The sequence below is a fragment of the Abramis brama genome (genome assembly GCF_963993115.1).
Source record: "Abramis brama genome assembly, chromosome: 1".
NCBI lineage: Eukaryota > Metazoa > Chordata > Actinopteri > Cypriniformes > Leuciscidae > Abramis > Abramis brama.
Genome location: NC_139963.1, coordinates 25,739,318 through 25,754,814, shown reverse-complemented (window position 1 = coordinate 25,754,814; position 15,497 = coordinate 25,739,318). Strand labels below are relative to the sequence as shown.

The 15,497-nt window shown below is 37.4% G+C and overlaps 1 protein-coding gene across 6 annotated transcripts in view; it reads right to left on the bottom strand.

Moving 5' to 3' along the window:
* The window catches only part of stat3 (signal transducer and activator of transcription 3 (acute-phase response factor)), a 32,367-nt gene that overhangs the window by 6,168 nt on the left and 10,702 nt on the right, over positions 1–15,497 (bottom strand). For 3 of the 6 annotated variants that reach the window (XM_084134086.1, XM_084134082.1, XM_084134084.1), the window contains exons 2-18: positions 11,503–11,636; positions 5,355–5,598; positions 4,928–5,020; positions 4,628–4,709; positions 4,427–4,527; positions 4,165–4,316; positions 3,927–4,085; positions 3,742–3,834; positions 3,606–3,665; positions 3,486–3,515; positions 3,111–3,204; positions 2,532–2,579; positions 2,345–2,428; positions 1,609–1,707; positions 1,371–1,506; positions 290–342; positions 74–168 (exon numbers count right to left, since the gene is read on the bottom strand). In XM_084134086.1, coding sequence (XP_083990212.1) covers positions 74–168; positions 290–342; positions 1,371–1,506; positions 1,609–1,707; positions 2,345–2,428; positions 2,532–2,579; positions 3,111–3,204; positions 3,486–3,515; positions 3,606–3,665; positions 3,742–3,834; positions 3,927–4,085; positions 4,165–4,316; positions 4,427–4,527; positions 4,628–4,709; positions 4,928–5,020; positions 5,355–5,598; positions 11,503–11,630 — 1,751 coding nt within the window. In that variant the 5' untranslated portion in view covers positions 11,631–11,636. Of the gene's footprint in view, positions 1–73; positions 169–289; positions 343–1,370; positions 1,507–1,608; positions 1,708–2,344; positions 2,429–2,531; positions 2,580–3,110; positions 3,205–3,485; positions 3,516–3,605; positions 3,666–3,741; positions 3,835–3,926; positions 4,086–4,164; positions 4,317–4,426; positions 4,528–4,627; positions 4,710–4,927; positions 5,021–5,354; positions 5,599–11,502; positions 11,637–12,649; positions 12,724–15,497 lie in introns of those variants that run through there. The other 3 variants (XM_084134081.1, XM_084134083.1, XM_084134085.1) reach the window with 2 other exon arrangements.

Sequence of the window (15,497 nt, the reverse complement as noted above, 5' to 3'; positions counted from 1 at the left end):
CCAAGCAGTGATTGATGTAATGAACTATAAATACCGCATGGACGCACACAACGAGTGCAGCAGGAGTTCTCACCCTTCATTCCATAGAGCCAAAATATATTTCTTCACTAGGTCAATAATGTTGTCTAGCCACACCCAGAATGAGAAACCTTTTCCCGCCATGTTCTCCTGCGAATCACAAACAGAAACAGAAACAGAACAGCAATGTTTACGGAAATCTGATCAGCTGGTCTGATTTGCACTAAAATTAACTCAGGACAGGGAACAAAAAGTTGTTATAGAAACGTACTTTGCAGAACTTGGCCCATGTGATTTGGCAACCGGAGTAGTTTACACACGGACCTACACAAAATCAGAAATGCGCAATTAAACAGAGATGCACAAAGAATGTTAAGATATATACACTGTATACACACACACAGAGAGAAAGAGAAAAATAGTTTTGGGTCTGTAAGATTATTACTTTTAAATCAATTCCTACTTTTATTCAGCAAAGATACAAATGATTAAAGGTGACTATTTCAAGAGTTCACCCCTACATATAATCAGATATAGTAAAAAGAATGCATATTTAGGGGTGCTGTCTGAGGTGAGGGTTTCAAGCTCGGCCCGAACTCAAGAGTTCCCCGTACTTGTTAATTTCCTTTCATCACCGTATTTACAGATTACAATCTGTATTGTAAAAAGCGCTATATAAAGGTGACGTGTCTTGACTTGACCGTGCTCCTCTCGAACTTTGTTAATAAAACATCATTACATGCTGTTGATTTGAATGAAAATATATGTTAACACAAAAATATGAAGCAGCACAGCTGTTTTGAGCATTGATAATAATAATAATAATAAATGTTTCTTGTGCATCAAATTATCATATTAGAATGATTTCTGAAGGATCATGTGACACTGAAGAATTGAGTAATGCTGCTGAAAATTCAGCTTTGACATCACAGGAATAAATTACATTGTAAAATATATTAAAATAGAAAACAGTTATTTTAAATTGATATAATATTTCAAAATATTACTATTTTACTATATTTTTGATCAAATAAATGCAGCCTAGGTGAACATTAGAGACTTATTTCAAAAACATTAGCAAATCTTGCTGACCCAAAACCTTTGATCTGTAGTGCATGTTCAGAGGCACATTTCAGCAATTTAAAATCGTGTGATCAATAATACAGAAACCACTGATATATATATATATATATATATATATATATATATATATATATACACACACACACACACACACACACACACACACACACATATATATAAGCATAACAATTTGAGAGAAAAGTTTCTTTTTTGTCAAAATCCTCAAGCATATTTATTTATTTCCAGGTTTAAATTACACACGCACATACCCAAAAGTTTCTCTGCAAGTGTGGTGAGCTGCTCAATGGTAAGTCCTCTTTTGGTTGTGGATGAAAACTGCCAGCTGAGCACCTCAGCCACCTGATCCCACGTTCCCACTGGAGGTTTGGTGAAGAAATTCACATTCTGTGAAAAAAAGGGGGAAAAAGAAAATGATTCTTAGTCGCTTATACTGAAAAACCTCTTGTGCTAACAGTAAGTATGTCTTGCTGTGGATCAATTTCAAACCTTGGGATGGTTGGTCAGCATGTTGTACCAGAGGATGGACGCCCATGCATTTGGCATTTGACAAATATTAGAGATGACCACCACTGGGAGAGAGTGTGTCTGGACAGAGATAAAGACATTTATTTATAATTTAGAATAACAAATCCTGCTATTTTTGTACAGCACGCTCTGTTAGAAATCTAATCAGTGCAAATAGACCTGAGGTTGAATAATTATTAAAGCAAACAGAGCTGAACGGCTTAAATTATCTTGTTTAATTAACATGTGTAGGTATGTTACGTGACCCTATTGTGTCCATCAACAGAAAAGGAATGATTTTGCATGTAGTCTTATCAACTCATAATAAGCATCTAGGCAGCGCTGTGTGCGGTTATGGGTTTGATAAGAGACAGATTACCCAAGGACACGCTGCCTGGTAACATAGTAATATCCTCCTACTGCTGGTACCATGGCAACAGCCTATTACAATGACCTTATTGGCTTTCAATACACTGAATCAATCACCAGTAGCAGTGTGATGGACTTATTCAGTAATGAGGGTTTAATAATATCATCATCATCTTTGATTTGATATACAGCTCAACAGGACAGCGTCTTTGTGACAGGAATCCTGTCACGATAAGACATGTTTGACATTTTATTTAACTCTAAATTCTTGATAAAAATGAAAGAGTCATTTTTAGATGAACTAATCCAGTGCTGCTGCTGGCAGAAGTGTTTAGGTGTAGTTTTTCACCTCAAGGTCGATCTTTAGTCCTTGGTGGTAGACCTCTGTCTCGAATGTGATCAGGTGAAGTTCTTCAGTCACTATCAGAGACGCCTGTAGTTCAGAGGGCAAAGCTTAGGTGCTTTCACTGACTTCGTCAATAGAAGCCCTAAATAAAATTAAAAACTGTAACAATGCTAATTATACAAATCCTTACGTCACTGTTGGTTCGGCCTCCGTTGCCACATCTCTGCTCTCGTAGAGTCTGAAAGACAGAAGTCAGGATTATAATGCATTTCAAGCAACATACAGTCAACAGCTGATCCAGTCTTCTTGAAGCTTGTATGGCACATTCGATTAATTATATTATTAAGAAATTTTGTTGAGGCACTTTATATCCCAGAAGTTGATTCTTATTAAAGAGGATATTTTAACTATAATTATCTAAAGAAAGAGTGAAATAAGTCATTTATTGAGTGTGAAAATGATTTTTTCTTGCTCACGCAAATTATGACTGTGTCATAGTTAACAATCATAGTTAGCCTCTAATAAAGTTGTTTCAAAAGTTAGTGTACTTATTTACTAAGAATAAAATAACAGCGTAGATCTTGAGATGAAATACATTCAATGCTGGACTAATTTTAGTTTATTTAAGTGTGTTTTAAGGGAGTTTAACTTTGGTTCAGAGAGCCAACAGTGTCCACAGTTGAAGAAACACAAGTCCAGAGAATATTCGGTTTTGATCTCCAAAAAAAATATTCGGTTTTGATACTCCAGGCGTATTGGCTGAGCTTACCAGATGTTTGAACTCTGCTGACAGGCTGCCATTGTTGGATTCCTCCATGTTCATCACCTTCGTGTTAGTGCCAAGGATGTTGAACTTGCGTGAACTGATGGAAAAGAAGCAGAACGCTGTGTAATGCAACAACTTACAGATACAAACAAGAGAGATACTTGATAGAAATGAAACTTCTACAAAATGGCTGAAATATTTATTTTACACAACTGTGTACTTAAAATAAGCTGATAATAATAATACATGAATTATCCATGAATAATGTCAAAAATCTGGCCAATTAGTTGGCCAGCCCAACATAAATTGGTCTATAACTACAAATAACCACGTGAAAATGGTAATGGAAATGGCATCTTTTTTAACCTCAGAACTCACCCTCGAATGGCTGCCACGTCACCTGACTCCCTGCAGGACATAGGTGGAAAAAAATTTCAATTGGCATGTCAAAATACAACTAAAAATCATTTCGTTTCATAGACAGGAAGTGGGACTTACTTGTCAATGCACACTTTGATTTTCAGCTGGTAATTCAGCTCTGGGAATTTCACAAGTAACCTGAAAGAGAGGGGGAAAAGTTCACAATTTGTGTCTAGACCTCCTTCCTTTATGACTCACCTTTGTGTTAACCCACCTGACTTTGGTGGTGAACTGAACGCCTGTTTTGATGACAAGGGGTCGGTCAGGGTGCATGGGCATACAAGGCTGTCTCTCAACAACAAATGCACTGCAATTAGACAAGAGCACCACAGAAAACATAATTGATCAGATCCTGTTTCACTTGTTTTTACAGTTTAACACGTGAGGGTGATTTCAAACCTCTTCATAAGGTTGCGGAACAGGTCTACGATCTTCTCTTCCAGAGCAGGGCGGTGCTGAATAATTGGATCTCCTTTGTACGAGACCTTCTGTTGAAGCTCCTCCAGTTTCTTGATCTGCTGTCTTATCTGCAACTGTGACTCAGCCAAAGAGGTGATCCTGAAAGGCAAAAATTGAAAAGAAGGAATTAAAAAAGGTGGGATTCGAAAGCAGGACTGTTTGCGAACTGACTGTGTACCATGTCTCTAAGCGGTCCAGGCAGATGTTCGGTGGTCCTCCGATGCAAGCGATCTGCTGTCTCCTCTTCCAGTCGGCCAGTTCTTCATCTGTCAGATTCTTTTGCACAAAGTCCATGGCAGACAGCAGCCCTGCCATCTCAGTCACTATTTGCTGCAAAACAGAGAGCAAACTTTTGACACATTTGTAAATGTTATGTAAAGTTACTGGTCATTATTTTCAAGATTCCAGAAGTCAACGCCGTGTTTTGTGCTGTATCTCACCCTCCTCAGCTGATCCAGAGCGCTCAGCATCTGCTCCAGCTGAGACATCTTCTGCCTGGTAGCTGCTGCCTGGCTGTTTCCATTCAGGTCCTGGGACAACTCTGTATGGTGACATAGATTTTAAGCGATTTTATCAGTGATTAAGACTAGTTAAGAGATTTTGGACGGAAAAAAAAAGACAGCAACATATACTCATCATACCTCCAGCACTCTTTAGAGTTTTGTAGTTGAAGTCAAAATCATCTTGCAGATTTTCCAACATCTTCATCTTCTGCTCCATATCCTGTATAGAAAGAGTAAGGCAGCTGAATGAGTGAGAGGGTGTACCCCAAAAAGGACAAGATATGAGACCCTCATTTTGTGCTCGGGGCAATATGTTAAATAAAGGCCTTTTAAACTTGGCCAATAAGGGGTTGCTAGATGGTTCGTGGAATGTGTAACTCTAATTGTGAACAAAACAAACCAATGATTTTCAATTAAAGTGTGATTTGATGTACTAACCTGTACTCTCTTCCTGATGTCCTGCAGGTTGTGTTCCAGTATCTGCTGTTTTTCTGTCACCACAGTGCCTGTGGGATGGGCAACCTGGCCATCCTACAGAAGAGAAAGAAATTGGAGAAACAGAAATCTAAATATATGTCCTTACAAAGCAGAATCCATTTCCAAGCAAAGCGTGTTTGACTTGAAAGGACCTGAAAACTGGCCTGGTGAATAAAAATATAAGGATACTATATGTATTTTAACAATGAATTTATTTATGAATGAAATCTAGATGGACCGTTTAATAAAGTCAACTAATTTTCACTCTTTGTATGGTGGAATTTATTTACCATAGAAGTGCAACAAATCTGTACATATATACAAATCTCACCCATGAGTAAATACAGCATTTCTCTGTGTGTGTGTGTGTGTGTGTGTGTGTCTCTACCTGCTGCACAGTGGTGGCCGTCTGCAGCAGACGCTGCTCTTCCCACAGGCAGCGGGCCACGATGCGGGCGATCTCCATGGGCTTCTCCAGATACTTGCTCTGCAGGTGCTGTTTGATGCGCCGCAGGTTGTGCTGGTACAGGACGTTGTTCTCCTGCAGGAAGCGGCTATACTGCTGATCAATCTCACCCAGCAGGTTATGGAACACAAGCGTAGCGTGAGACTCCTTGTTGGCTGCATACGCCCTGTGGCGGACAGAAGCAGATGGCTCATGTGATAGGCAATGCACAGCTTCCTCCATTCCAATCATGCACTTGATAATTAGACGTGCCATTATTTATAGAATAAGCAACATCTAATACGGTAAGTTCCAGTAAATAAATAAAAAATACGAACCCTGGGTTATATTGCAGTTCGATAACCAAGTCTTTTCAAGCATGTACAACTTCAAACTAGGATAGGGTTTTAGTTAGTGGATGGCCAATATGAGTTTAATGTACATTTATACATCATTCCAACCCTATGCTAACCAAAGCTTTATTCAGACATTTGTATTCGTCTAAAGATGTCAAACTGGACAAATAGTGAGTATTCTGAAAGTCCTATGCAGTCTTGTGCAGGTGTGTGACAGTGCAGCTTGCTATCATCACATGATCTCACTTGTTCTGCTGTTAGCAAAAATTCCAAACTGCTGACTTCATCCAGCGGTAAAGAAACAAGTCATCGTTCTATCCAGTCATCGCTCTACTACGCATTTTACATAACCATGTGGTAAAAAAAAAAAAAAAGATGATCCAGTAAATTAAATACTTAAATGCGTATCGCTTTGCGTAATTTTTTCCTCTTGATGTGCACAAACTGAAACGGGTAGGATTATTAATATAATAAATAAATAAGGTTGGAATCAGTGCAAAAACAGTTTTATATTTCATTACTCTTGTGTAAATAACATAACAGTTTTTTTCCACAGGTATCTTTCTACTCTGGTATAAAAATAAAAAAAATACATCAAAATCTATTGGTTCTTTACTGTCAAACAGTACCGTCATAAACCCAGCCACATGTGCCACGCTTATTTTAGCTTCTCTTTGAAAACTGCAAATTTAATGACATGACGTAACGGGTGAGGACTGTTTCTCTAAATAAACAATGGTTGGTTTACAAGCACAACAATCGCCACCAGTCTTTGACCTGAAGTTTTTAGAATAAATTACTGGCTTCATTATACTACTGATGTTTGTCCCTTTGTGCGCTCAAACAGACGATCCATTCAGAAAGTTCTATGACACTGCCAGTAATAACATAAACCAAACATGCCGAGGGCTATTTGTTTTGTTGTGTGTTAACACTATAAATCAGTAACACTAACTAAACAAAATGAATGCATGAGATGACCTTGTGAAGGACAACGACTTTGGAATTTCCAACAAACAGCACAAATTTTTGTCCAAAAAAGCAATATTCAGTTTAGTAAAATTCAAAAGAAAGGGAAAGACACATTATTAATTGGTTCTTCTGCCAGACGCAGTTTGGAAGTAAAGCATGCCAGAGAAAAACGCTTTGTCCTGAATCCTGATTCAGTACAGGCGGTCAAATTAAATGTTGTCAGACAATATCAGTGTCATTATTCTGACATTATTTTCGTAACTTGTTAGCCTGGCTAATGTCAGACCTCGTCTCATTGAGACGTGGTCTGGGAACCACATGTTCATTTTCTTGTATTTGAGGCGTGGTTTACGAATGCCCAGAGCCATTTATTGGGCGCTACGAATGTCTATCAAATGCGCCTGTACGTAGCTCATAGCCAATCGTTTCAGTTATACCAGATGACGTATGTAGAGCGACAGAAATTCGACGACGAAATAAACTTGCGTTCTAAACTACTTAGAAAACTATCTAAGGCTGCATCGAAAGGTAACTTAGCGTCTGATGCCATGTTGGATCCATAGATATAAACAAACTGCTTCGGTGTGTCGCATAGACGTCGTCATCGTCTTGCTGCTCCCTCCCCGTTCTGTGATTGGTTCCCTTTTTGAGGGGAAAATCTGGTCCATGGTGTCCAGGCTGCCTAGCAGCGTGAATAAAATCGCGCTGCGTGCAAGGCAGCATGGGAAACCCAGGCTAGTAACTTGTTACAAAATGAAAAGTTTCTCACTTCAGAAAAAAATTAACTTTCCAGATGTTATACTGTGCTCTTCATTTGCCAACAGCACATGTGAGTCCCATGATCAAACCAGTTGAGAACCACTGCATTAAAGTCAACATGAAACGAAGTGGCGATCATCTTGTCTTCCCTATTGTGATGTATATTCGAGTGAAACGGCTTCTCGAACGAGAAAAAAAAAACGTAGGGCAGGACTTGATTTTGTCCACTGCAGGGGGGAGGGGAAGTTATTTTGATTAAAGATTACAAGGTCACATGAATTTAATAAAAAAATGATGTGCACGGATAAATCATTTATAATAAACGCTGCAATAATCTAATTGTCAATTTTGATTTTAAGGTGACTTTAAAGAGCTACATCTCAGCTTCAGCATTATATCACTTGCACTTAATACACCACGACTCAAAGGTCCTTTAAGTGCAATGCTGTCTCCTAGGAACTCCTCAGAGTTATTGAAAGAGGGTATGGGATAGCCTACTTCACTAGTTCAGTAACTAAATGTACTGACACAATTTAATTTTCTTGACTACATTTACCTCTCGATTTAAAGATGCATGCTGTGATACAGAGACTGAGAAAATGAAACCGGACATGAGTCATTTCAGAGTGACATGTTATAGTCCACAACAGAATCATAAAGAAGCCATTCACACTGATGCTGTGAAAAAAACTCAGAGAACAAAAATGGCACTGGTTCGTGTTATTGTTCACAGCAGATTTTCCTGGATCACTTTACGGGCAGAGGAGTGACATCACCACAGATGATTCTAAGAATAAGGAAGTTGTAGGAAACTCAGAAGCGAAGACCAGGAGGCTCGGGTGTATCGTCAGCAGGATTCTTTATTGAGAACATGCTGTTAGGCCCTGCAGGCATCAAGTCTAACAGAGGGAGCTATACACTCTATTTTATAGGCATTCGATGGGCTGACACAGTACTCAGGGGTGACATCTTTAGATCAAAGTAACAAAGAAGAATGCAGGAAGTTACCACCGAATGTAAACTCCAGTAGACCTATCTAAAAAATAATCAGAATGACATTATCAAATGGTTTGAGTTCCCCCAGGTCATTGGAACTAAGATTATGTTAACATTCACACATAGTTTGACTCTCAATAGTAAGATCAGACACTTGCAGAACCCCCTCACTGGAAACTCTATTCAATCTAATCAGAAAACTGATGCCATCATGTTCATTTTGAAGGCCAAATTTGGGCTGTGTGATATAGCTAAAAAATGTATCACGATATATTGTTTCATATCGTTCGGTATCGATAATTATTGACATTTTAACCACTAACAACTGTTGTGGTTAGTGGTTGAATTTAATTTATTTTTTTATTTTTTTATTTATCCACATTATTAAGGCAAACAACAAATTATATTAGTTTTAGCAGTCAAAAACTAAAATAAAATATAAACAAAAATATATTCTTTATGTCTAATTTTAAGATAAAAAAGTAGAAAATGCCAAAGAAATGTCCTTGATTAAAAAAAAAAAGAAAAAAAGATTTTAAATAAGCCAAGTGTGAGTTTTCCTACATCTTGAAACTTTTAGTTTTATAAATGGGGGTTCATCTTTGAAGGATGAACTAATAATGTTTTGGTCATCACATTAAAAATAACATTTAAATATGATAATATTTTAGTTTTGAAGTGCTGGAAAAAGATGTGTGACTCTGTGGACTTAAAGCCTATAACTAGTTCATTCATGGCACAATGATTCTCCTGGTTTCCACGTCAGCGCTGTTTGATCCATTAATAACGGAAAAATGTGAATGCTTCTCACTAGATCTCACAGCGATGTTATTACTTCAGTGGCGAATTCAAAAGCTCAAATGCTTACTTTACTGGATCTCTTAGCACTGTGTAGTAACAGTGTCACCAGAGGGTTGTTCCATAAAAGACGCTTAGAAAAGCGGGGATTAAACTCCAAAACCGGACTTGAATGAGCCTAACAAATAAGTTGGGGCTAAAGTGGTTCCATAAAAGGTCATTGAAGTTCAAGATCACTAATTTGATCCAGGTTTATCAAGTCTAGATAATTGCGTGTGCACGCGTTTCTGAAGCAGCCCTAGAGGTCGATCGTGGATCAAATCGATCCACCATCAAACAGCGTATATTTTATGCTGTTTTTTTCCCCCTCAGTGCAAAACTTACATTTTACAGTTATATTCTCCATCTGTAAATGTTAGAAAGTCATGCAAATGTATCCATTTTGCTGCTAATCTTCATACTGAACGAGCGCTGCTGCTGACTAAAATATACATTTTGCTTGGAAAATTAATACGCGATATTTTATAACACTAGAAATATCTTCTAATTATAATAATTTATCTTTAGGATGCATATATGTTGCAGTGAATTTCTAGCGAACAGAAGTACTTCAGTGAACAAAAGTAGCCTAATTCAGAGAAGTTTATTTTAAGAAACTAAATATATAAAGATACAAAATATAGTTTTGGGTATAGGACCTATGCTACTTAATAAAGATGATGTATATTTATTTAGAATGCTGAGAATTACAGCTTTTAATGCAATACTTTTTGGAGAAAGCAAGGATCCCCAGTTTTAAATGAGTAGATTTAGTTTCTAAAGTACATTATGGAGAGGATAACATGAAATTAAGAGCAAATGTATACATTTTGAAAAGATATGTGCAACTCTAAAATCAAAGAATATTCCATAAAATAAAGGAATGTATATTAGCCTACATTAACTACATTTTTATATAACCCTCCCTTTTATTTCTAGTTATTTTATTTATTTACTTATTTAATATTGAATATTTGATATTTAAATAATATTACTTGAATAACTATTAGGAATTATGTGTCATTATAAGAGTTTGATATAAATATGTGAATGTTAGATTTTGATTAATATTTATTTATTGTTTTTTGTCTTTTTCCCCTTAAATCATATGTATGTGTTGGTGGGTATTATCACAAAAGAAAAAAAGTAGAAGGAAAAATAAGGAATATTTATTGGGGGAAAATATGATGTCTTTAAAGGAACTGTCCATTTGTATAATTGTGTTAAATGTGTTTGAATTGAAAGATCAAGATCTCTGATCAAGATCGGCTCGCGCTGTATTGACATTGGACTCCAAACTGATAAACGGTCCGTGAAGCACAAAATAATGAATAGCGCAGTTTCGTTCCGCTTTCTTTACGTTTGCCATTTGATGTTGGACAACACTGTGGTGGTCGCGCCAGCGATGTGCGCCATTTTAATGAAAATACCGAGCGCTATATCGAACATTTTTTATATCGTTACCGACAATGGTGTACCGTCGATAAATACCGATACACAATATAGTTCAACTTAGTTTTTCATGTGATATTATTTCAGGACATAGGATCAGCAGATCTCAAACAGATTCTTAAATTTGTATTCCCACAAAGTGCACTACCAAACACAATATTTAGGAGTGTGGCCAAGTGATTAATATCTCGACTTCTCTTGGTGTCAGAAAGTCTGTTGGCTTTAATTCATTCTGCAAGAAGCAATCATCAGGAACCGACTCTTTCAAAATAGCGCTCTTAAAAGTCAGCATGAAAATAACATTCACTCTATCTATCTGTGAACCGATCAACTTAAAACGTATCTTAACACCAGAGTAAACAGGACTTGAATGTATTCTCGACCTGCAGACCTCTCTGAAATTCTCCAATCATTTAGTCCGCTTAAACCCCCCCCCCAGAGTTGACTGCAAACTCGCACTGATTTTTGAGTGTAACGCTTGCATCTCAAAATCTAATTAACAACTGATGCATACAACCAAGCCCCTCCATCCTAGATTTTTTTCTTTTTCGATAATCCGTTAAACCCGGATGTACATCACAACACGGAAAAGATCTGTCGCAACTTTAACTTTCGCAACTCTAAAAATACACAAAAATAATCAAAACAAATGTTAAATCTTGCAGCTCAAAAAAGCAGACCTCCAGATTGTCATATCCTGTCTACTGCAGGCAACTCACCAGTCCTGGCTCTCGATCCAGGGGGCCAGGAACTGCCGCAGCTCCATGGGGAAGCTGTCACTGTACAGGTGATACAGCTGCTCCAGATACCGCGTCTCCAACTGCTGTAACTGATTCCACTGGGCCATGCTGACCTGCATGACAGAAAGAGAGAAGGAATTGAGAACTCATTTAAAATAAGGAAACAAAAGCAAACAAAACTGGTCCGTTTAGCTTGTCAAGATTTTTTTTCCTTGTTCCTTCCTCATAAGAAGTTCAAAACAAAGGCGCACTCAAAGAGTGAAAGTACCTCAGTGGCTGTTGAAAACAGACATAAACATCACATATCAAGGTCTGCAATATAGAATACCGCTTCTATATGCAGTTACATCCAAAAAAAGAATACCTAGCAGATAAATGTTCGGACGACATTCTTTGCTAGCAACCCAGTCTTATCATCAAAACAAAATGTCAAGGAAGTGAAAGGTCCCTGTCTGTTACCAGGGTGTCAAGGCCACAGAAATCAGTGGCTGTTGATCGTAAAGCAGCGAGAGCATCCGTTCAAAGAGGAAAACCTCAAAAGCCCATGGACACCGTTTCGCTCTACATTACCTCAATATGCTGTGGAACACACACTCACAGTTTACCACATCCACACACAAGAGGTTTGTGCTGACGAATAGACTAAAAAAGACCAACACTTTTTCTTTAAACAATATCTCTCAGGTAGGTTTGCATGCTGAATAAGGATAGAGAGAAAAAGGACACAAGAAAAGGGAAATGCATCCTTAAGTCTGAGTGAAAAAAGACCTCATGAACGAAACTTGACTGCTTTTCTTTATTTCACTTCTCTTTTGACTAAACTTTTGAGCAGTAAATTAGCCAAACAAGAACTGTAAATCGTATGTTTCCTTATAAAAATGTAGAATTATAATTTACATAAAGTGCATAAAAAATAATAAATAGGGACCCAACCTCTAATTCTATTTAATAAATTATAAATAATACATCAATTCTAATCCAATATTTAAATGCATACAATTTATATACCAAAACTCCTTCTTTATAGAGTATATATTTAATAAACTACTAAAGAGACTATTTACAAATTTTCATCGGATAACCTTTTAAATAAGTATAAATCATAACTGAAATAAAGCAAACTTACATTGTTATCCACAAAACGAACTGCAACCTTGCTCGCCATGTCTACCTGCTGTGTGCACAAAAGGCAAGTGAACTACTTTATTCATGCACAGGTGAAACTATAAAGGTATGAGGTGGAGGGTTGGACTTGGAGCCATAGGAATGCCAGATACGTTGAAAGCACCGCCATCTTGTAAAAATATATAATACTTAAAGTGCAGTTAATAAAGGTCAAACAATCCACTGTATTTACAATATAGTCCATTATAAATAGTTTATTTTGGCTGGATAGACTCATTTATGCTTTACCTTCTCTAGGTTACCGGTTGCATTTATGACCAAAATAAGGTAATCTTATTTTGATTAACATATTAAATTATACGCTTATCTCTGTAAAGCTGCTTTGAAACAATCTACATGGTTAAAAGCGCTATATAAATGAAGATGACTTGACTTGACTTAATCTTACTGTGTAATAGGGAAGTGAACTACTTTATTCATGCACACACTGTACAGGTGAAACTATAAGAGTATGAGGTGTTGGGGTAGGACTTGGACCTACAGAGATAGGAATGCACAAATGCAGCAATGAACACAGACCAATTAACAATGTGACGCCTCATTAAGTAAAAGCTGGTTAGACAAAAGACAAAACTGGATATCTTTGTCTGGATTTTAGTACATCAGATGAAGAATGAAGATGGAGTGTTCAAGGCCAGTTCACAGGACTGTCGTGTCACTTGGCCTTTCAGGTAAGTTCTGAGTTGCCACTAAAAAGTTAGCATTCATTCATACTGTACATTCATTTTTTATGCCTCATAAACTATTCTACACTGTTAATGCAAAGTCTGCTGATTTGTCACATTATTTTATCTAGTTAGTTAACATAGGTTGTCAAAATTTCTAAAGTATTTCTGTGTATATATATTTAAAACATATATTATTTTTTTTGAAGGGTTGCACAATTCACAGATCTCGTGGTTTATGACAAAAGGCATCAGTGTTTTTCTGGAACACTGCATATTAGATGATACACATCATCTTGGATCATATTTCCAAGAACTTTAAGAGTATAGGAGGAAACCAGCCACAAAGCTTAAGATCTATGTGCTCCCTGAGGGAGGATTCAGTGGCCCCCACCACCAGGCATCCGTTCTCAGTTTACAGCTACACAATGCTCCCAAGAATCATAATAAGAAAAATTCCCAGGAATAATAGTGATGATGACCCAAATCATCTCCTGAAAAACAAACAGCAGTCAGAGGACTTTAGACAAGCGCACATTCACAATGCTCTAACTTCCTGTATCAGCTCTCACGCTGCAACCTAAATGTCAGCTGATTACTTACACAACCTTGGAGAGGCTCATAACAATACCATGGTGCTCAATTTTGGTTAGTCTTCCTTCCTTGATGTGCTGAGTAACTAGATGCTTTTCTCAGAGCTAGTGTGAGCTTAAATGATGCTGGTTGGTTTTGTGGCTTAAAGTGCAAAGAGAAAATGTCATAGACACAGAGGATGAGTCACAGTGAGCTGAAGATTAGCAAGCGTTTGAGGTTGTAAAACGTTCTGTCAGAAGGATCCAGCAGTCCCGGCGGAGAGCTGAAGGAGAAGAATAGGATCAGAGATGGGAGCAGTAAAGTTTGGAAGAAGTTTATATTTCAGCTCTCAAATGAGTTACCATAAACGAGAGTGTACATGCAAACAACCCGAAACCACAGAAGGTACACTGAAGTCCAACCGTGGACATCAACAGCCTGAGGTCTTGAGGTGTAAAGATGTATTAAAGTGAATTTTCATATCTATATAAAACAACTTCCTGTTATGTCAAACTACTTCCTGGTCGACCTTACTGGCAACTTTGGCTACACATGCAGATTTAGTAGGGCTGTGTGATTAAGCGAAAGTACGACAATCCAGATAAAACGACTATTGTGTCCCATTCCGTTCCTTTCCTTTACAGCGGTGCACTTTGGCTCCTCCTTAAAATTCAAATCAGTTAACTCATGTAGCATTTTGTAAAATGGGATGTGCTTGATATTAAAAGAGTTAGGCTATTAAAAGCACAAAAGAGAACTCTGAGAACTCTGTTCCTCAGGCGGCTTTCTGTGCACCCTCCAAAACGGAGCGGAACACGGAGCAAAGAGAACTTCTGAGTGCGCATACACACAAACATATGTCAAAATGCAGAGCTTGAAAAACTTAAAGCACTTTCATTTGTGTCTTTTTCTATTTATTCTATTATTCTTTATGTATTTGTCCTATTGTATATATATATATAAAATATTACTGACTGTTTAATTACATAAGTTAGCCTAATATTCTGCTAGCATTTTCAGCAAATTGATATTGCTTTCGTTAAATAAATTACTCATATAAAGTTTTGCTTATATGGTCCACTGATAATCGTGTTAATTGTGATTACAAAACTGGCCAAAATAATCATGATTATGATTTTTGCCATAATCGAGCAGCCCTAGTATTTAGCTTATTAAGTGCTACAGAGATGACATTTTTGTCAGCCAAAACCCAAAAACTAGTTACCACTATAGCATTTCTGGTTTCATCAGGGTTTTTTTTTAAATGGGTTTTTGGTTAGATGCATGGAATAACCTCTGTGGTGAACACAATCTCTAGATCAGGGGTGTCAAACTCAGTTCCTGGAGGGCCACAGCCCTGCAGAGTTTAGCTTTAACCCTAATTAAACTCACCTGATCAGCTAATCAAGTCCTTCAGGCTTATTTGAAAACTGCAGGTGTGTATGTGTTGAAGCAGGGTTGGAACAAAACTGTGTAGGGCTGTGGCCCTCCAGGAACTGAGTTTGACACCTGTGCTCTAGATGTTTTCATGCTTTCTACGACATAACATAG